Raw genomic sequence first — 22,082 nt, 5'->3', positions numbered from 1 at the left:
ACAATTACACCAGTATATCTAAGCTGCAAACCAAATCAATTAGATGTGTTAGATCAGGCATGGGTATCAACTGTGAGGGCCGCCTGATGAATCACCACTCACAGGTTTGGAGCTGATAGGTAATTTGGATATTCATCGCTCTACAATCCATCCAGGTTTCAATAAAGAAGACTTGGTTTTAGACCAAGCGGAACAAATCGTGATATTATCTGCTATTGTTTTCTTGTTTAGCTCTACAACCTGATTCAATATGATAAGCCAATCCAACCCTTTTATATTTCTATATTTAACCACATGACTAATCTTTGACCTAGGAATCTGAATTGCCTATTGGAGTTTGAGATTAATAATGTCAGCTGTATCGAATATTGACATGTATCATGCTATGCATATTTAAGTTTGCCCAGCAAGTTATTTCTGATTTGTTTTTTTTTTTTTTTTTAAATTTATTTATTGTTATAAACTCTAAATCTTAATAAAGCAATTATTTTCATAGATGTGGTCAAGTAAATGCTCAAGTCATAGTTTCTTGGATCTCAAAAGTCAAATTTTCTTCAAATCTGAAAAGAAAAAAAATAAAAGAGAAACCTCTTACATCTGACACAATACATTATACTCTCGTCTCTCCTTCTACCAACTCTTCAGAGCATCCAAGTGATTTGGTACATAAAAAAAAAAAATATGATGATGATGGCTGTCATCCATCCAGTCATCCCCACTAACAATCTTTGTTATTATGAGGAGAAATCTTCCGGGAGAATCACTACAGTAACTAGAGATTCTTTGATCCACATCATGCAACATCTCAAGAGTGTATGCTGATGTCATCCTTTCTTTGTGCCCCCACACATTTTACAACTTTTTTTTTTTTTTCAACTTTTCACTTACCCCACATCCCCAACTTTTTTTTTTTTTCCCCATCTCTCTTCCTTTGGACTCTCGCCACTCTTGACTGCTTGCAAGATTGGGAGTTCCCTTAAAATCAGGGATTTTTTTTTTTTTTTTTCGAGTGCTCTATTTATGTCAATCACCAACGTCACATCGACAGATCTCCTGGGCTGTTTATCATTTGGTTGTCATCTCGCGAGAAATTGAAGCTCTGTAACAAAAATATTTGAAAAAATCATCAATATATTATTCTTATGGAGGAAATAATACAAGCAGCAAAGCATTCATAAATATCTACACCCCCATTGATCAGAACCGTCCATCAAATAATCTGACTATTCTGATCAGATGGAGATTAATAATTGCACCAACCACAACCACATGATCCATATTTGTTTTATCTCCAAAGTTAGGCACCGTTATCAGACAGTTATGATCATTGGTTGGTGCAACTTTTAGTCAAAATGGCCCATCTATTACCCCAAACAAATTTGGCAGCTCGCAAGTCACCATATTAATTTGTCATAATGTGGGTCCAGAAGGCAGTTGACGTTGAAATTCATCTGGCACATTTGGATAGCCAGGACAGGTGTCCACCATATGAACTAAATGTGAGTGATTTAATAATGTAGCTTGGAGTCACCCTATCAGGTTTTTATTTTGGGGTGTAAATGTGTAATAGAAAAACTGGGCAACCAGTAATTAATGGTTTTCATAGGGATGTAATTTGGGTGAGTTGCCCGAATTTTAAAGTACTCTATCTAAATCCAATCCAATAAATTCCGTTATGTAATCTATATAATTTAATTGTTAATAGAATATAATCCTTTCCAATCATTTTCAAAATCTTCATCTGATGTTAAAAAGTAAGGGTCACTTCAAAATAAGTATAAAAATAAAATAAAATTGGAGATTAGATCTTTTTAGTCACAAATGATTGATTTTGAGGCAGAGCACCAAATGTACATATGAGCTGGAAAGGACAAAAATACAATTTTTTTCAGTGATCAGTAAAGATTTCCTAGGGATTCCAACATTTTAGATTATAATTTTCTGTTGAAATTATAAATGATGAAACTGGTATAAAATTCGTATTATATAAATTTTTTAATACATAGTGAATGGGTTCGGATTTGATTTGATTCGATCGGTAAAATTAATTCTTAATCCCCCCCCCCCCCCCCAAATTTAAAAAAAAAATTATTAATACAACCCAATCCAAACCCGATCTGAAATCGGATTTGAGACCGCCCAAGTAGTAACTTGGCTATTTCTTGCGTACCTCACTGGTATCATGGCTCGAACCATGAGCTTGTGAATATAAGAAGTGGGCTCGACCATCCTGGCTGGGTAAAGATGAACTATCGGGTCTAACTGGGTCGGATCCATCGAGCTGGCAATCAAGGTTCACCCCAAACAGCCTCAGCCGCTTCGAGTTCCCTGGCGTTATCATTGGATTTTGAACAATAGTCTCTACTTCGACATATGCATGCACAGTAACAAGTCAAATTCTCTTCTCTTCTCAACAAAAATAAAATAAATAAACAAATCAAAAGGTTATTTTTATGGAAAATTGAGTACTAAATTAAAATAATTGAAGGAAAAGAAAAAAAAAAAAGGGAAAAGATATTAGTATACCTGCTGCATGGAGACAGTCAGGTTGATTTAATGGTGGCCCATAAGGGTGCGAAGGATAAGGATGCGCAGGATAGAATAGATGGGTCCACGCGGTGGTAGAAGGAGGAGCTGTCACCACCGGCTGCGCCACTACACTATCTTGCACCGGAACGGCACGACGCCTCCACCGAATAAATAGACGTTGACCGTTAACTCTGCAACGGTCAAACGAAACAACATCACCGGCATCGAGGCGTTTCTCCTTAACGAAACGGCTCCATCCTTTAGTCAACACGTAGCTTTGACTACTGTTCCAATAAGAGTAACGAAACCTCCAAGACTTTCCTAACTCGTCTTCGAAACTCAGTAACAAACCTTTCTCCACCGAATCAGACTCAGAACCACCACCACCACCACCGAGTGGGAAGTACTTCTCTGCGTGTTGTTTGGGTATAACGAGACGGTTCAACTTACCCACATCGCTAGGCGTCAATGGCTTCTCGAACATGTGTTCCATCTCTTCTTCTTCTTCTTCTTCTTGTAGTTCTTCGTAATTGAGGGTTTCGTTTGGTGAGCGGAACATGGAAGCGGAGCGGTCGTAGGAAGCAGAAGCGGCTTCTGGAGATTGGAAGTTGTGGAATCGGTGATGGTTGTGTTCTTGAGAGTCGTCTAGGCCTTTGTATTTGGAGGATGGGGTTTTTGAAGTTGTTTCCATCATGGGTGTGTCCACCAAAACACTTGTGAACGGTCTGAAGAGCAATCGTTTATGGACATTTTAGAGAGAGAGAGAGAGAGAGAGACTTGTTGCAAGTACGATAGTACTTTAAGGTTTTGCGTGATGGAAATATCAATCATTTTTTTGGGGTCTAATCTCACTATGTATAATTGGTTTAAAAAAATAATGTTATAAAGGGAAAAAAATTGTAATTGGAAGAAAGATTTCTCTTGGTAAAAAGAAATACATTGAATATATGAATGACCCAAATATTAGATTTTTAAAAAAAGTTAAAAGAAGAATGGCCATGATATTATGAGAAAAGTAGGATAGTAATTTTATGGACGGTTATGGCATTTGAGTAATTTTTTAGAAAAAGTTAGTAAAAAAAAATAAAAAAAACCTGTTGGTAAAACATTTGAGAACATGGTGAGTGTGAAAAAGATAGAGAAAACATTTGAAAAAGGAAAAGATAATGGAAAATGAAAGTCTAGACAGGTTAGTGTGGAAGATATTTTTAGTATGGCTATAAATACTAACACGTGACAGTTATGAGAAGATTCCACTGAGCTCCTATGTATAAGAGGTAAGGAAGATTTGACTGATCCAATAAAGATCAAAGTAAGGGAGATCAGACGTTTAGGAAATGAGATTTCGAGGGTCTAGATCGATCACGTTGTATTCTTGTAAAGTAAAGAATTCGATCATATTCGTGAGGATCAAGGGAAGTCCTTAAAGGGGTGGAACCATTAAAACGGAAATAACGAAAATCAAGGAGGATGTAAGGAGGGAAGCCTTTATAAATACATAAAAACAAGGCACTAAAAGATATGTAATTTTCTCCCATAAAAATTTTATACTACTTTTTGTACTAAGATTCTGACTTGGGCTTTGGAGGAGTGTTGTTGTAGGCACACCAATGAGTATAGAAAGAGGAGAGCCTTGATCCAATGGGAATCTCGAGGTAGTGCAAATTTTTTGTATTAATAGTAAGTATAGAAAATCAATAAAATTGAAAGTTAAATGTTTGAAATGTGGTAAAAAATGATTGTTAAATTTCTAAATACAAGCAATGCAAGAGTAATATAGAGAGCACTCCAAGGGAAAAACTAATGACATGGGTTCCACTATGTGCAAAGCCTATATTCAATGGCCTAAGACCGTCAAAATTTTCAACGTCAATTTTTTTTTTCGACAGTTGAAATCGTCAAATTATTGGAGGATGGTAGAAATTTGATGGCTCTAAGCCGTCAAATCCGGGGAACATAAAATTTTCAACGGCACTTGACTGTCAAAATTCAATTTTAAAAATTCGTTAGTCTTGGCCCATCGAATTTTCCAATTTTCATGTAGTGTTTGCTCTCTCTCACCGTGTTAGAAATTGGGTGACTTATTGATTTATCTTGTTGTATGTTTGAGAAACTTCCGTGGGCTTGGGGTGTGCAACTATAGAGACTAGTCCCATTAAGAAGGGTGTGGGGAAATCCCACAACATAAAAAAATAAATAGTATGAGTAATCTAGAGAAAGATCTTGCTATGAGTATTTGGGTTGAAACCATTCAATATGCCTTAGTTTTTTTATACTATAATTCTAAATCACGGTATATAGATTTTAGTGGATCTTTCTAAGCTACTTTGACAGGATATTCTTATGAATTATGTGTGTATAATGATTTTGGAAAAGTTTGTTTAGGAAACACCAAAACTTATGATATAAACATTTTTATGTGTGGGGTCTAGCTCATGTATTGTCGCTTGGTAATTCCTCCTATTCTATAACTTTAATAGATGATGCAACTAACAATTCGTGGACTTATTTATGAAAAGATAAATTGAATATATTTGATGTATTCAAAAGGTTGAAACTTTGGGTTGAAAATGAAATCCGACTAAAGTTGAAAATATGTTATCAGATAATAAGGGAGAGTATAAAGATAATATGTTTGAGGGATGTTGTTTAATAATTTAATCGTATTAGGATAGAGAAGATGATTGTCTGCATGCATGACATGATAAAATAATGCAACTGAGCACACAAATAAAATCATTATGTAGAATGTTAAAAGCATGTGATTTTATATTTGAATGTGATGAAAAATTAATGTTGTGTGCTAGCTTATTAATCTTGGAACCTCAATTCTTTCTGATGGTAGATTGTTAGAGAAAGCATAAATTCCAGTAAAAAGGAAAACAAATCTCACTTGATATAACTTTTGTGAAAATAATAAAACAGCAAAGAGAAAAAAGATTTTACAAAAACACATAGATTTTCGTGGTTCAACGATATGTCTATGTCCATGGATCAGAGCAAGAACAACCACTATTTTCTTTCAAGTTTTGCAATCCTAGAGATCTTTGTTTAAAGAAATGGGATTTGCTAAATGCGTCTATCTCCCCAAAAGTAGAAAACCCTTAAGAAAATAATACACATTTACCCTTTTCGTAACTTTAAAATGTTTCGGGGATAAAAGGCACTGCTCTTGCACCCTTGCAATTCTACGTAATACCAACAGAATACAAGACACTTATGTCCATATTGACAAAGAAAATATGACTGATGTAGCAACATGATTTTCAACTATGGAAAACCTCATTACAACAATGATTTGAAGTCACCACCATTTATTTTTTTGGAAATTGATAATCGAGATAGTTTTTTGGAAGATTGATTTTTATGGTATTGTGATAATTCTCGTTCATAGAAAGGGATTGGTCTACCTTAGTTTAAGTAAAGAGGCTCAATTAGAAAGTTAGAAAAGGTGTTAGACTATCTATTTTCTCCACCCTAAGGTGGTTATCTTTTAATTTCATCATTTTGAAAGTAAATAGTAATTTGTGAATGAGATGCATGAGGAGGTAGGTGTGTGTAATAAGTGAGCAATGTACCCCTTTTAGGAAAGGGAGTTAATGTTGGCGAGAGACATAAATGGTTATCCCATTGAGAAGGACACCATTATGCAAGTCTTAACCTCGAGAACATGTATGAAGTTGGAATGTTAGCTTATGTGTCTTAGGGACATTTCATGATTGGAACTGCCCTCATACATTGGTCTTAAAATGTCTGCATGCTATGGTTAAAAATTTAGTGTTTCTCAACCTTAAGAGAGGGGGACACTTGTCTTCATCATTGCCATGCATGTCTTGGTGTATGTATTATGTATATTATAATGCATGATAATAAGGATTAATTGGATTTCAACCCCCACCTTTTTCGATTAAATCATTTTGCACATTCTATGCACAAGTTTAAAGTTTAACCTATTGGAGATAAATGAGGGGTCTCCATTATATCTTATAACATTCTAAATAGAAAATAGAGAGAAGAAATAAAAGAAGATGGAGAGGGGAACGCAATACTTAAACTTAAACTTAAATATACCCAAACCCACATTGTATACTTGTCCTTTTTAGCTACTTTCTTCAAGGTCTTCAATGAACGACTTTAGAAGAGAAAGAAAATAGTTTAAGAATTTTAGAATGGGTGAAGACTTAGAGGGTGTTGTAGGATTTTTGATAGAGGATTGCTTGGATAGAAGTGTAGAAATTTTTGAGAGATGAGAGTTTTGAAAGTGGTGGAGGAAATTTTGTATAAGTGTGAGGTTCAATATATTGTATTTTTTAACTCTAGGGAAAAATCCTTTTTATAGAGTTTTGAGATAATTTTTTGGAGTAAAATGTCCAACCTTAAAAATAAAGAGAAATGACATGAGATTTGTTTTATTTGTTTTTAGATTTTTCAATTTTATGATAATAAATATGGAATTAGTAAGATGACCCCTAAAAACACATTTCATCTTTGATTTTTTGGTAAATATTTTTAAAATTAGAGAAAGAGATATGAAAGATAAAAGGTATTTTTGAGTAGATGAATAAGGATTGACATGTTTAAAGATGATGTGATAGGTAAAAAGTAGACCTTAATTCATTTGTAAATAATACAGAAAGTAAGGATAAATGAGAATAAGTGAAAAAAATACTTTTAGGAACATGAATGAGAAGGTGGTATGTTTAAAGTAAATCTTGGTTCTCATGTAAATAACTCCAAAAGAAAGGGAAAAGAGATTAATTTAAAATTGGCTTTCTTAGAGTATGACATGTATCCTCTTTTGGAATAGGTGTGGGACCATGGACTGTGGGCTTTTGCATTGGATATATATGGGCTAAGATTTGAATTTGGGGTTTGAACATGTGTCTAGGTTAGGAATGGACTTATAATGAACTTTTTCAAATAATCAATGGACATACTTAGAATGAACATGGGTGTAGTACTCATCATGGACACACTTAGATCAAATAATTAATTATCATCCATGGTCTTTGAGGGATGACCAAGACTTGAATCCACTTGCCTACTAAAAAAAATATAATTTTAATTATAAATGAGCTTTTATCATTTTTATTAGTTGTCTAGGTAAATTTTTTAAGATTAATAATAAAATGACTCGATAAAACATTCGCGGTCTGTACGTGGTTGATGTGGTAAGTGCATACAACCATAAATCTTTTTTCTTGTTTATCCTGAAGAAAAAGATCTATGATTTTGTGTTATTTCCATATCAACCGCGTGCTTAGCAAGTATGTTTTCTCGAGCCAGATTATCATGACTCCACATTTAAGGGAAAAAGGTTGGGATTGGAATTGTGGAGATGACAATTATGTCACGTGTGTCACAAATTATTGGGTTTTGGTCTTTTAGCTTTAGGTGATCTTTCATAATCATAATTTTTAAAAAAAGAATTTACCAAAAAAGTAATATATCGATGGTCTGATCATCGATTTTCAAGTTGAAGAAAATACCCTACCGCCATTTTCTAGTTGATGAACATATCCCCTTGAAAATTGATGGTCCAATCGTTGCTTTTTGCAAAAATTTAAAATATTTAATTTTTTATAAAATTTTAATTTTTAATAGTTATAAATTTTAAAATAATTATTATTCTATTAAAGTTTTAATAATATTATTATAGTACCTATATTTTATATTATTTTAAAATAATAGTTATAATTTTTTATTTTTATATTATAATAATAATAATTTATATTATAATGATTTTATTTTTATATTTTATGAACCAAGGTAATTATGAGAGCTGTTATTGCACCCCGACTTAATTATTACTTCCCAATTTTTTAAATTATTTATCATAAAGCACCCCCAACTTTTACAAAGATTCTTACCAAACAGAACTGCTATTGGCACTCCATGTTTTACTTATCAAACCCCAACTAAAATAAAGAAAATGAGAATAATAAAAGTTGGAGTGCCAATAAAAGTTCTCTCATTTTTATTGTTAGATTTCTATTTGTTGGGTTTAGGATTTTATGTATGATTCTAATCATAATTTTAAACGACTACTAAAATTGTGTTGAACATGTGTTAGAATTATAAATTATTTTATAAAAACAAATGATAATATTTACAAAATATTCTAATAATATTTTATAATTAAAAATTATAAAATCATTTGTAATTACCATTTTTTTAATTTGTAATATTTTTATAAAAATTTGTTATAAATTATAATTATTTTGTAATTATTAGATAAAATATTTTAAATATTATGACATTAATAAAATATTAGAGTCGTGCTGGAGTGACCTCAAGCTGGAATCTCATATCGCAGTTCATAACGTGAAAGTGGATAGGACCCATAGATATTTTTTCACTTGTATCTTGATGAAAAGCATCTATGGTTCCTATCCACTTTCACATCATGCAATGTGATATGAGTTTTCAGCTTGAGGTCACTTCAGCATTATTCAAAATATTGTAATAAAAACAAATAATAATTTTTAAAAAATATTATTATTTTATAATTATAAAATAATAATTTATAACAAGTATTTATTTGTTACAAGATTTTTTTACTTTATTTATTTGTAATAACATTATACTGAAACAAAATAAAAGATTTAATTTTTAACAATATTACAGAAAAATTAAAAACATAATTTTTTTACTTGATTATGCTGAAAATATGTAGGAATTGACTAATGGAAGTAAGTGAGTGAGTGGGGAGGGAGTTTGTGGCTATGTATAGAATGAAAACTGACGGTCAAGCCAAACTATCGGGTTTCAACGGTTAAAAGGGTATTTTAGTCAAATCAAGAATTCACATTGAAAATTTGACATTCTAACCGTTGATTTTTGAAAATGGCAATCGGACCACTGATTTAATATTATTTTTTGATAATTTTTTAAAATAATATATTATTATTTTTTAAATAATTTTCTCTTCGTATAAATATAGTTTTAAATGAAGGAAAGCAATTGGGTCTGCAAAAATCCAGAGATCTCCCCCATTTCCAATAGGCAGAAAGAGATGAGATAAGATAATACCTTCAGACACTTTTATAGCTCTCGTGTTTCAACTCTGTCCTCACCTCTCTCTCTCTCTCCATATTATAATCTATATGATTGTTTTTTTCTTTCTTTCTTGATTTGTATTCTTTAAAGTTTAAGACAAATGTCACCTCTATCTTCAGGTCTATTCAGAGATCCTTTTGTTGGGCAAAAGGGTGAGATTAGTTTTTATATCAAGAACATGTTGGGAGCATATTATAAGGATTACATTGGACTCTTGTGTAAATCGATGGAAATAAGATATTTGTATCACGCCAACATCAACCGTAAGATTTCTTGATTAGGTACACCATCCATATGTTTCTTGTCTGCATTGGTGCATTTTCTATGGATCATTAGATTTGAAATTGGTCCCACTGATCTTTAAATATTTGGCACATCAATAGTGGACCTACCAACCAAAATAATCTTGATTGGTGACTCATAGCCATTGAATTCAAGCATCATTTACAATATGGTCTTGTAATCCACTCATGGGTTCATACATAAAACCCATTATGAAAAATGTCCAAATCCATCAGGTTGAAATCATCAATCAGGCTGATTCTTGGTGGGACAAACATAGATGGGCCCATGGGAGCAAAGGAGAGTACCCAGAGCACAGGATCTCCACTCTAAATCTAGTATGTGTCACAGTCCACAGAAAGAGTTTTTTAATTTATATGCTTAGGAGCATCCCCTACTGCATTCCTGAGATTATATTCCCATGGAAGATGCGGTCTTTCATCAGATGGTCAAGATCTGTCGCCGTACATTTATGCAAATATGATGCATTCAGGACTTTTTGCCAGGAACATTGTATCAGTCTGCATGGTTATCATAAATTGCTATATATATATATATATATTTTATATCACAGCAAATATCTGCACAGGTTTTGATTTGTTGGAATTTTTAATACAAAAATATGAAATTTTCTATAATTTTCTCGAGATGCTGCTGGTTTAGGAATTGGATTCCTTGGGACTGAAATTACAAGAACACCCCTACTAGATGTAGGCTGTCTGTAGTGTAGTTGGAGGATTGTTTGGTAATTTAAACGTTTTTTATTTTACTTAAATAAAAGTTGTGGACAACCTGATGAGAAATACACTTAAAAATTAGCATATCTTATCTAGGGTTCTCCGATTCACAAGCAAAATTATCTGGCATGTTCGACCAATTCGTGAGGTTTCTCAGCTACAGGATTCATCTCTCTCTCTCTCTTCTTCTTCGGGTTTTTTTTTTTTTTTTTTTCTTTTTTTTTCTTTTTTCAACTATAAATAGATATATTAATCTCTCGTCTATCATCTCAATTGGAAAAAAAAAAAAAAAAAAGAGTAAAGTGGAATAGTTGTCAATATGTCCTCCTTGTTGAGCCATGCCCGTCCTCATCATCTCTGTCTTATTTAAAATAGGAAAAATCCATGGGGAACTTTGTTTTTCACTGTGATTCTCATTGCTTTGATGTGATGGACATAGACCTGTTTTCTTGAGATACAAGTAAAAAATATCTATGGTTATGTGTATACTTCCATGTCAGAAATGCGAGAATGGCAATAAATCCCAATGTCACCCCAACATTACTCTTTAAAATAATAAGAATATTTCATATGAGTATCTAAAGATCATCAATAAAATGTCTAATTGCAAGATTGAGAATGTCATTAGTCCTGAGCAAGCATTCCTTTGCTTCCAACCCATCTCTAGGAATATGGAAGACGGAAAAGTATGAGTTTTAAGAAAGATTAATGCTGGAGTAACCTCAGTGGGGACACAAAGGGACATCTTGATGTGGTGGCGTGTGTATGTCCGTAGATACGTTTTCTCCAAGGTACAAGTATAACGCATCTACAGACATACATGCCCCACCATGTCAATGTATCCCCCATGTGTCCTTCGTTGAGTTCACTCAGCGCAACTCTTTAAAACATGATCATAACATCTATGTGAGAAGTCAAGAATGAATGCGATAAATGTGGGCGTAACTATAGGAAAGTGAAAAGTTTCTAGAAAAACAAAATGGAGATATTTATGAAAATGTGATTAACTTTTGACGAATTTACGATTCCTGCTCATTGTTCATTTTAATTACCAAAACGTGAACAATAATGAATTCAAACATTTTAAAAGTGACTATTTTGCAAGTTTAAACAGACTAATTGGAACTAGTCACTTTAACCCAACGAAATATGTGCTTTAAAATAGTCGAATTTGTTATCGTTCTGTTATTGTTATTATTATTATTATTTTGAGCGAAAATATGATCGATTACGTTTTGATAATTAAAATAAATAGTTAAAAAAAAATTGTAAATAACTCATATTTAGCTCACGAAATAGTAATTCATCCAAAAACTAAGGTGTTGAGTGTATATTTTCCTTTACTCTTAGATTTGTCATGCCCCAATTAAGTTTCTTGACCCTTTTATATTCATTGTTCTCCCCCTCTCTAACATATCAATCTTTTGGAGTGTTTGATTGGTTAACATGGTATCAGAGTGTTAAGATCATATACGTCACAAGTTTAATTCTTTCCATTCTTATAGATAAGGGGGAGTGTTGTGTGCATACTTTTCTCCATTATTAGGTTTGTTATAAATTAAGTCTCATGATCGTTTTATACTCATAATTCTCCCCCTCTTCAATAGCTCAATCTTGTGGAGTAGTTGGTTGGTTAAGATGAGATAATCATATATCAATGTCTTTCGCCACGTGCCACATTGATGCTTAAGAGCAAGCAATCAATATAGGATAAGTATTATAATATATCTCGAGGTGCGTGATTAATGGATTGAACCCTTAATCTGTAGGTGAGTTAATGTTTTGTTACATTGGATGGAATGGAGGCTTATTAAAATCCCAATTCCCAATAAGAATAAATATGCACGTTAAAGATATAGAAAAAAAAGTAAAAAAAATAGAATTGATTGAAAGGACATGAATAGTTAAACAGATCCTTAGATTTTTTTGATAAAATTTTCATAATAATAATACAATTTTACATTATGTGTCGGTAAGAGTTACTCTTATATTCCGATTTGAGAATGACAAAGCAAGCATAAAGCTAAACTTTAATTAAATCTTGTTATTTGATATTTCACCTAACTAAAGTATTGGTTATCTTATTAATTTGATTATTAAAATGGACACATAGGATTGTGTTGGATAAGTTTAGGAAAATATCTTGTCCGAAAGCTAGTTAAAAATAATTCTATTTTTTTTTTTTTTTTTTTGTTCAATATGTGCTAGGTAGGCCAGGAACAACATGCCACCATACATACCTCATCTACCAATATACTTTACCCTTAAAACGGACAAGAATTGTTTTATTTTATTTAATTTTTCAAATAATTCATGATTATTATTATAGGCAAATAATAGAATATTTGATTACATCATCATGAAAGTCTTATTCCATAAACTTGGGATCAACTTAATAAGGAACCGTGTTCTTCGATTAATTTCTTTTTCTAAAATCATTTATTCTGTTAATAATTCAAATATGATTTTTATTTTAAAGCTTTTGTAGAGATAAGGCAAATGTCTTTATCAACATAGTCGAAAGATCTATGATTAGATGAATATATAGCTAAGCTTGAATAGTTCAACCTCCCTCGAGTGAAGACAACATGCAAGATTTTTCTTGAACTTCCGTGCATTTTTTTTCATGTGGTTTGGACAAAAATTGACAAAAAATCAATAAGTTGTAAAATATTTATATTTTCCACACTTAGAAAGTGGACCCTATATGAAAATTACGCACCATGACATGGACCATACAACAAGATAGGAATTTGATACACATGTGATGAGTGGGGCTCAATCTACAGCACTTGTGCCTGACTTTAAATACCATCTTTGCAGGAAAATTTGTATTTTATTGGAGAAAAAAAATAAAAAAATAAAAAATCATTCTGAAAAATAATAAAAATAACCCAATTTCCAAAACATGGTCTGGACCATAAATTCAGAAGCTCTGTCTCATACTTTTCAAAGAAAAAAATTAATCTTAAATCTATTTAATTAAGGGTAGAAGGGTTTAGGAGAAAGTCACGTCTCTCTACTTGCAAGCTGTCGGTCGGTCCCTAAATGGGTTTGAAATAATTTCTGATAGCAGGAGGCGTGCGTCCTTACACCACATGTGGGGCCCACTTGCATGCCTACCAATCTGATGGATGTAAAAGAATTTTGTGTGAATCAAGTGGTGTATTTAGGGTAATAGGGTCAGAGGTGTGGGACCATCTCAACCATTAGAACACGCCTACTAACGTGGTCCCACCACAATTTTATTTCCTTTAAAGGAAGAAAGGACAATGAAGGGGAGTGGGGGTTGAGTTATATAGTGTGAGAGACGCATCGTATGAAATGAAATAATGTGGGTGTGGGTGTGGGTGTGGGTGTGGGTGGGGGTGGCAAAGGACTTGTTGTTTCAAAACTGTAGAGTGGGACGTACTTTGTCTTTTGGGGAGTTTTAGATGAAAGCAAGTGGAAATGATGAAGTAAGGTATCTTTTGCATTTATTTGCTTCTTTTTATTTCTTTGAGTTAGATTTTTTTTTTTAAATTTATATTTTAGTGAGGGATTTGATGGATGTGAATAGAGAACTTTTGACAAGTCTACTATTCTTGGTTGTTTCTGTTTTATGGAAATCGATAAATACATGTTTGTAGCAAAAGCATTTATGATTCCTACACACTTTCACATTAGGATGTGTGATGTGAGGTACAATCTTGAGGTCATTCAAATATGACTTATCAAAACTTTCAGTTTTTGATGATGTGTGAGTTGATCGTGAGTGTTTTGATTTGATTACATTTCAACCCTATTAGCTTAAAAGGTCTTAGTGGTGGTGGTGGTGGAGGTGGTGATAGTAGTGGTGATGATGGGCAAAGGTATCTAGATAAAGAATTTTTTTTTCCAGGATATAAATCAAGTAAATCATTATTCATAAAGGGTCAATATTTGCTGCTACCTAATCAATCTAAGTAACTATCAAGTGTGCCATTGAAGGTACAACTGTAGTCATTGAAATTGCAGTCACAAAAAGCTCCTAAAAATCATAAATGTGTGCCGTACACATTGACATCGAATCCATCGATTCAAAATGGACTTCTTATGATTTAGGCCTAGATTTTGTGGATGAAAAACATGTATGAATATGTCCAAGTGATTTATACCAGGCATTAGACCCAAACTTCCAATAGGATGAGTTACTCAATAAATGATCCAAAATACCTATTAAAATGGATCGATCCAGGTGTGTTTGGTAATATTTCTGAAGTTTGAATGGAGGTGGTCCACTTTTAAAATTTAGTTTTCAGAAATTTTATTTTGATTGATTTCGTTTCAAATTTCAGACTTTAAAATCAAAATTCAAAATTTTTGAACTAATGATAAAGGGGCGTTAGATAAAACTTCTGAAGTCTGATTTCTAGACAAACATAACCTAAGGATTAAATAATCTAGTTATGGAACCTATAACCGCAGAGATGGGTGAACCCACCAAAAACCCATAAACATGTTGAATTGGAATATAGATTGATTTGACCTTTAAACCTATTACCTAAAACTCATCAAAGTCAAGTTACAATTAAGAAGTTATTTCCACTTTAGGTCTATCAAAACTAAAGTTAAGACATCTCTCTCAAGAGTATTTGAATTCCATCCACCGAACAGGATCAAGCTTATGAGTCCAAAAATAAAACATCATGATTTCCAATCCATCAAGTGCAAAGTTTGATAATAAAAAAAAAAGAAAAGAAAAGAATTACAAAAACTATTTCTAGTAGATCAAACTCTACAAGCCCTTTTGAGGAGAAAGTGAAGTTTTATTCTCAGTAGGTTATAACAACAAAGCATGTAAAAAAATCTACACCAACCCTCCAAAGAAGAATAAGCAGCACAAGTCATTTTTCAGAAGTAAACTTCAGATCTTCTCAATTGATTTAAACACAAAGCCCAGATAAAAGAAATAACCCATTTTTCCCTTACGAACGATAGTAAATGGATCCATTAACTTTATCCTCGTCATTTCGAGAAAATCATCTGGAATATTATTGCAGTTGTAAAAGAATCAACGAACTTGTTCCTCGCCTTTTCTTAGATGGACTTAAACCACCCATTTTGATATTAAGCATAGTGATAGAGTCTGGATTCCAAAAAAATGCAAATATACTATTACTTATGGATGAAATAAAAATGTATATATATCATATATTAAATAAAATTATAAAATTTTATATTAAATATAATATAAAAATATATGTTTCAAAGCTTTGTGAATAAGTCGGGATTAAATATCTGATTGAAAGAATCGTGAATTAATCGCAACTTAAAAAAAAATCAGAGAATTTTGTTACTGTGGTAGTAAGTACTTAATCCATGATCACTCGCATGGGGTGGTTTAGATAGATTAGTCCAAAGGGTCCACAAAAATGTTTGCGTTGAACTTTGAAAGATTGCTATTTGGTGCTCCATATATGCACTTAGATTTAGGGTTTATCAGTGTCAGCATAAACCATAAATGATGAGTGAATAGACAACTATATCATACTACTCTTCATTGGTTAGCATGTCACTGCCAGTATAATTTGGCATTCCTAATAAGGTTTTCTTCTACGTGGACATTGTTGCTCTATGAATAATCAATGAATTATGCTAATCTTCTAATCAAAATTAACCTCTATCATGGCAACAATGTCCACTATAACAGGTTGGCCACCTCATCCCTCTCCTCACCCAAGAATACGAGTATTTGATTCAAAAATTCGTGCCGTTTCAGCCTATTGGGGAACATATTCCCATCTTGACTGAGATCAGATCAAAATATCAACCCCTCGAAATGTGACTTCCAACTTTTCACAACTCAGTTCAGAATTTTATATGGCTCCCTCCTCTAATTACATTAGTATTTACTATGCATACCACATTCTAAGGCTTACCATGCATTATCCATGTTCTAAAATGCATTCTTTCACACATTTACATTTTAGAATTGTTTTTTTCTTTCACATCTCAAAGAGCGTTAATTTACCATGCTCTCCTAAAACCCCTTAAACCGAAGTACCAAACACTTGCTTCAGGTGGAAGTTTTATGAGGCAATTAATTAACAATGCTCAAGATCATTGTTTAATTTACTTAATAATGGTGGTTAGATTTGTTCCTGTGCAGATGTGGTTGGGTCATGGGTGTTTCTGTTGTCTAAGCTTTGAGAGAATGTGGCTTCACAAGGACCTGAATGTGATTGGGTTAGGGTTGATCGCAGAATCGAGCATATCATTAATCAACAGTAGCGATTAGATGATCCAGGCGGCGTTCACATCTCTTTAATTACTTTATTCTTCAAAATAAGAGCACGGAAAATGTGACCCAACCAATTAATAATGGCAACCTATTGCCAATAGAAGGGACAAGACAACCTGTGCAAATCCAGTATAAAGTTCCAAGTACAAAATTTTCAACTTCTGCAACTTAAATATGTACTAATGGAATTGGAGCTACTGCGAATGCTGGCACCAAACTTAACCTTCTAACCTGACGCACTAGATATTGTTATTAAGATTAGGTAATTTGATTTTTTTTATTTATTAATTGGCACAGAATTATGTTTTTGTTTTGGATAGGTTGTACATGATTAAGTGTCAACTGGGGCTGTTCCTTAGCCTTATATTCAAACAAACTGATTTCAATAGGAGGAATGAGTCATAGTTACGTTCTTTGGCTTTGCTTGGTCTGTAACATTTGCTTATTTTTTAAACGATTTTCCTTTTCTCTGCAATAGTAAATGGACTGTCTAAGCTAAGAAAAACTTTAAAATATCATTTGATTAGGGATATATCCACTTCTATATTACATTTATTGGATCAAACCCCATCTACAGTACTGAGTGGGCCTAAAAAACATGAAACCAAGAACAATCTGCAGAGCTAAGCTCATGCCCAATACCAAACAGGAAAAAAAAAAAAAAACAGTGTCTGTTAATGGAGTGTGTGGGGAAAATAGAACTTTTTATATAATGGAGTGAGAGAAATAATGGATCCTTGGGCTTAGACCCATAGCTCAGTTGGTTAGAAACATTGCAAATTGAGGTCATGGGTTCAAGTCCATCTTACCCAACAAAAAAAAGAAGAAATAATGGATCATTAAAACCAATCAATACATGTGCTTCTTAGGAGTCATGAGCAAAGCCAGCCAGATCCCAATCAATATAATTCATTCAAGAGAGAAATCCATGTTATGAGAGCAAGTAGTCCTATCATCATTATCAAAGCCTTATCCCAAAAATTTGGGGTCAGCCAAATGAATGATGTTTCCTCTATCCAAAACAGTTGCAAAATAATACATAAAAATCACATCTAAGAACACCTTTTGAGCCACACCTAACAAATTGCCCACCTAGACTTTGGTTCAGACTGAATAATTGAACCACCATCAGATGTGCCATACATCAACCTTACTTGTGGACCCATCAAAGAAACTCTGCTTAATACTCCAACTGTCTGAATTTAAATGCGTGCATCATTAAAAGCAACAAAGACAAAATCAACAAACAAGCAAAAGTACTAAAACCGACAAACAAACCTTAACACCAATTTCAATTGGAAAGCATGGATTGAAAGAGACCGTAACGATGGCTTAACAGTAGGCAAGAGTTACGACTATTTTACCACAGGTATTCTAATGTAAAAAAAATGTAACAGTTTATGGAGTTATTGTTGTAATGTATTCCAATGTAATAGTTTTTTTAAACTACGCCTATAAGCATCGGTGCCAAAGCGTTGTCCTCTAATATTTGATAATTGTTGGCAGACCACTGTCACTCAATTTCCAATCTAAGAGACTGACAATGAGGTGATGAAGGTGGTCCCTAGAATTACTGTTCACGCAACGTAAAAGGCTCTTAGTGCTTTTATGAGCCTTCAGTCTTTGCTGCAGATGTAAGAGTAACTGAACCTGTTTGATGGCCACTCATAGTCAGGCTCAGCACATCAGGTCTTCTGTAGTGTCCAACCACATCAAACTCGAACTTTGCACGCACTATTCCTCCAAAATCTACACACCATCTGAACATCAATTTAAAGAGTTCTAAGATCAGAACCACAGAAAATAATAAGGTTTTTCAAGAGGGAGAATGCTTGCTTATCAAAAGAAGTTGGGGATGCCGGGAAAGCACTCCCTTTTTGTGCTTAACAAATGGCTTATAGGTCATCACCTAGAAAATCTGATTGGATGGGACACACCAAAATGTTTATCCAGATCCCATCCACAACAACCTCAAAGTCAGAGAGAATAGCTCTTCCATATCCTTATGAGGGTACTCATTGAGAAAGCATTGACATGTTGAATGTGTATCCTTTAATCTCAGGTTTGTTTCTGGTTTTTGCCATTTATGTCTCACAGATATTGATGAAAAAGAAATTTCTAAGGATCGGAATTGCTTTACAAAATTTAAGAATTATAATTATTTGTGAAGAAATTTGTATGTCATCTAGATCTGCTGAGAGAGGGCGTCGCCATCCTAATTGGGTATTCAGGTGGAAATGGGTAATCTTTTCTTGGGCAGAACTGGTTTGCTGACAGAAGGAAACACCCACCCCTCAAGAGGAACATGCGTCATTGATGCCTGCCACACATCCCTTGCATCAGCTGTAGGAGCAATATTTATTTCAATTCTACAATCATAGAGGGATTTCATGAGATATATTGGGTATTGAAAGATAAAATTAAATAAATGCTGAAAAGTTCACCTTTAGCATACATTGTTGTTCTTAGCAGAGGAATTGTATTGGATTTATTCTCCCAGCAAATGATGACACCTACATTTGCGATTGGGGTCTCATAAACTGGAATTGTTGATCCATCACCAGAACTCCACATTAAATGTTCAAGTAACGTAGGTGTGAGTTTGCAGTGCTTTCCAAAATGATTTCCCTGGGAATCGAAAAAAACAGAACTCTACGATAGAGTGTGTATCCATCTCCCTCTATCTATCATACCCATCACTAAATAGATATTGTGTATTCCAGCCACTGCTGCAATCGGTTAACTTTTTTTTTTTTTTTTTTGATTAGTGTAAAAATTTTATTAAAAAAGAAAGCAAAAAAAAACAAAAGAAGGTGGTTGAGATAGCCCCCAAACAAGAGAACCAAAAGAAAGGAAAAACAGAAGGAACAACAAAGAGCAACACTACAAGTTACAAAGAGAATCTCATATGAACACAAAATCCTCAAAAGAAAATCCCCAAGAAATTCTTATCCAACTTTGACCAAAGTAACAATAAGACGAGAATCACCATATGCACAGCTTGCGATGTACTCTCCTTGCCCTAGAATACCCGGTAGTTTCTCTCTTTCCAAATGGCTGAAGGAAGAATAACCCAATGGTGTCTTTTTCTAAGAGAAGATATTATATGCCCACTCTTCTAGCAGCATGAAGAAAGTTTTAAGTAAGTATAGAAATAAAGACCAAATACCTTAGGAAAAAGAGCATTGGATTAAAGTGTGATCAACAGATTCCCCATCTCTTATGAAAAGAGAACAAAAGTTTGAATTAACCCAACCATGGTAGATCAAATGATCCAAAGTGAGAATCCTCCCTAAGGAGGAAAGCCAAACAAAGAATGATACCTTAGAAGGAACAAGATCGGACCAAATAAGAGATTCGGGGTAGGAGATTTCAAACGTTGGAAGAAGTGATTTGTAGAAGGAGCGTACTGAGAATCTCTTATCCTTAGCCTTGACCCATTCCTATCATAATCGTTCTCCTTGAATTGGGAATTCATCTAGAAAAGATGTTATCTTGGTTATCTCCTAGACAATGAAATTCCTCTTGAACCCCAGATCCCAAGAATTGGTGATCCTGTTACAAACCACACAATGCTGTATTGAGCAATTCCTTCTCAGTAAACAAGCTTACAAAGATGGGTATTGAGTCGACAGAGCTGAATTACCACATCACCTATCTTCCCAAAACCTTACTCTGTCCTCTAAACCCACTCTAAAACTAATACAACAAGCATAATATTACATCAACAACCAATACAACATGATGTAAATATTTCATCAAGGTTGACATATCCTCAAAGAATACACCTAGAAATTCCTTGTGCCTTTTTGATCAAACAATACAAGTGCTTTGATACAAATGATGATTTCCAATTTTGAATTCTACTTTTTATCGAAACTCTACTATTTCTTTATTTTGATAGACCCAACAAACTGCAAATGGTTAGTGCCCACAAAAACATTATGGGTGAGGGGGCGTGTTGGGTGTATATTTTCCTCCACTCTCGGGTTTGTCATACCACAGTTAAGCCTCGTGACCCTCTTATATTCATAGTTCTCCACCCGCTCCAACAGATCGGTCTTTGGGTGTAATTGGTTGGTTGACACAGCATATATATATATATCGAAGACATAAATACAGTGTGATCAGATTTCTGATCCTACTTTGCAATATGGTATGAACATGAAATGATGCTATCAAATGCCAAATGAAGGACGCAGGATATTTAGGGTACTTTGAATGATCAAACATAAGGCAGAATGATCTGAATAAAATCAAGTCATAACTATGATTCTTCAACACTCATCTCTGGTTGGGTGAGAGAAATTCTAAATATATCTCATGAGTTTTGTCTATGAATCTCACTTCCCAATTATTGACAATTTTTTTTTTTCTTTCTAAATTATGATTATAAGATATCTCATCCTCTGACTAAATCACAAAATTCAGAATCCATACTCTTTTTTAGTTTTTTAGTTTTTTTTTTCAGAGGAGTACAACAAATCAATGAATTGGAGACATCAATGTAGAAATAGAGAGTCAATAAATAAATTGGTAGAAAAATTGAAGAGAGTGAGTGATACTGATACCATGTTGACATCAGCGATCGAATTTGTCCTTGAGGAATTGTTTGATGAAATCGTTACGGGCTTTGATTCGAGCTTGTTGAGGGGCGATGTTGACCAACGATAGGTGCGCACCAACACCGAAAAGGGTGGCACCAGTGATGAAGCATCCAACGGTCACGGCCAGACTCTTGGGTGTGGGAGGGAAACTCCACAGTGACCACACCATCTCTCCTTTCCTTTCTTGCAGGTGCCTACTAGTAATATACTCTATCTGCACGCACCAAACTTCTTTTTTTCTTCGTCTTTCATCTTTATCTGTATCTTTATCTTTGTAAGAGGGATCAGTGGAGAAGTCAAGGTAAAAAACAGATGTACCATCATAACTTATTGTGAGCTTCATGTCGTTGATGCAATTTCTTCTACTACCTCGAGATACTCCTGAACTGCTTGATGTCTATAGATTTCTAACTACGAGGTATGCCTTCGAAACAAACTCTCCAACACCCAAATCAAATTTAGTGTAAAAAGTAGCGGAATAACAATAAGTGAAATAAGATTGTACCTTTTGATACATTTGGGCTTGTATTTATTAGGATAAACTCTTAGGACATCATTGACCATGATACCAACTTCATCCTCATTTTGATTAGGAGGTAGAATTTT

At 33.7% G+C, this 22,082-nt stretch overlaps 2 protein-coding genes across 32 annotated transcripts; both read right to left on the bottom strand.

The window, feature by feature from the left end:
- Positions 1–536: 536 nt before the first annotated feature.
- LOC147385486 (B3 domain-containing protein At2g36080-like) lies at positions 537–3,362 on the bottom strand. 2 transcript variants are annotated; one of them, XM_086422584.1, is made up of 3 exons: positions 2,527–3,362; positions 2,171–2,364; positions 537–1,099 (listed from the first exon to the last, which is right to left on the bottom strand). In XM_086422584.1, the coding sequence occupies exons 1-3, from the start codon at positions 3,221–3,223 to the stop codon at positions 1,037–1,039; spliced, it is 954 nt and encodes a 317-aa protein (XP_086278710.1). In that variant the 5' UTR covers positions 3,224–3,362; the 3' UTR covers positions 537–1,036. The 2 variants fall into 2 exon arrangements, with proteins under 2 accessions (XP_086278710.1, XP_086278711.1); XM_086422585.1 differs by having other exon boundaries at positions 2,171–2,361; positions 2,527–3,358.
- A 12,092-nt stretch (positions 3,363–15,454) lies between these two features.
- Positions 15,455–21,867, bottom strand: LOC147385485 (bifunctional nitrilase/nitrile hydratase NIT4A-like). 30 transcript variants are annotated; one of them, XR_015171814.1, is made up of 3 exons: positions 21,441–21,867; positions 19,314–19,987; positions 17,761–19,212 (listed from the first exon to the last, which is right to left on the bottom strand). XR_015171814.1 is itself a non-coding variant. In XM_086422800.1 (3 exons), the coding sequence occupies exon 1, from the start codon at positions 21,817–21,819 to the stop codon at positions 21,451–21,453; it is 369 nt and encodes a 122-aa protein (XP_086278926.1). In that variant the 5' UTR covers positions 21,820–21,867; the 3' UTR covers positions 17,761–18,629; positions 19,161–19,189; positions 21,441–21,450. The 30 variants fall into 30 exon arrangements, 8 of the variants coding, with proteins under 8 accessions (XP_086278929.1, XP_086278931.1, XP_086278926.1 ...); XR_015171817.1 differs by having other exon boundaries at positions 19,314–19,497; positions 21,441–21,865; XR_015171806.1 differs by having other exon boundaries at positions 19,314–20,424; positions 21,441–21,863.
- Between the last annotated feature and the right edge of the window lie 215 nt (positions 21,868–22,082).

Source organism: Akebia trifoliata, chromosome 14 (assembly GCF_017979445.1).
Source record: "Akebia trifoliata isolate Shusen 1 chromosome 14, ASM1797944v1, whole genome shotgun sequence".
Lineage (NCBI taxonomy): Eukaryota > Viridiplantae > Streptophyta > Magnoliopsida > Ranunculales > Lardizabalaceae > Akebia > Akebia trifoliata.
The sequence above is the reverse complement of the archived record's forward strand: the minus strand, read 5'-3'. Positions and strand labels throughout refer to the sequence as shown.

Coding starts and splice junctions, on each gene's coding strand:
- LOC147385486 (XM_086422584.1), bottom strand. CDS start 3,223: ATGATGGAAACAACTTCAAAAACCCCATCCTCCAAATACAAAGGCCTA. Junction 2,365..2,526: donor TGACTGTCTCCATGCAGCAG/GTATACTAATAT, acceptor CATATGTCGAAG/TAGAGACTATTGTTCAAAAT. Junction 1,100..2,170: donor CGAGCCATGATACCAGTGAG/GTACGCAAGAAA, acceptor TTTTTGTTACAG/AGCTTCAATTTCTCGCGAGA.
- LOC147385485 (XM_086422805.1), bottom strand. CDS start 21,819: ATGAAGCTCACAATAAGTTATGATGGTACATCTGTTTTTTACCTTGAC.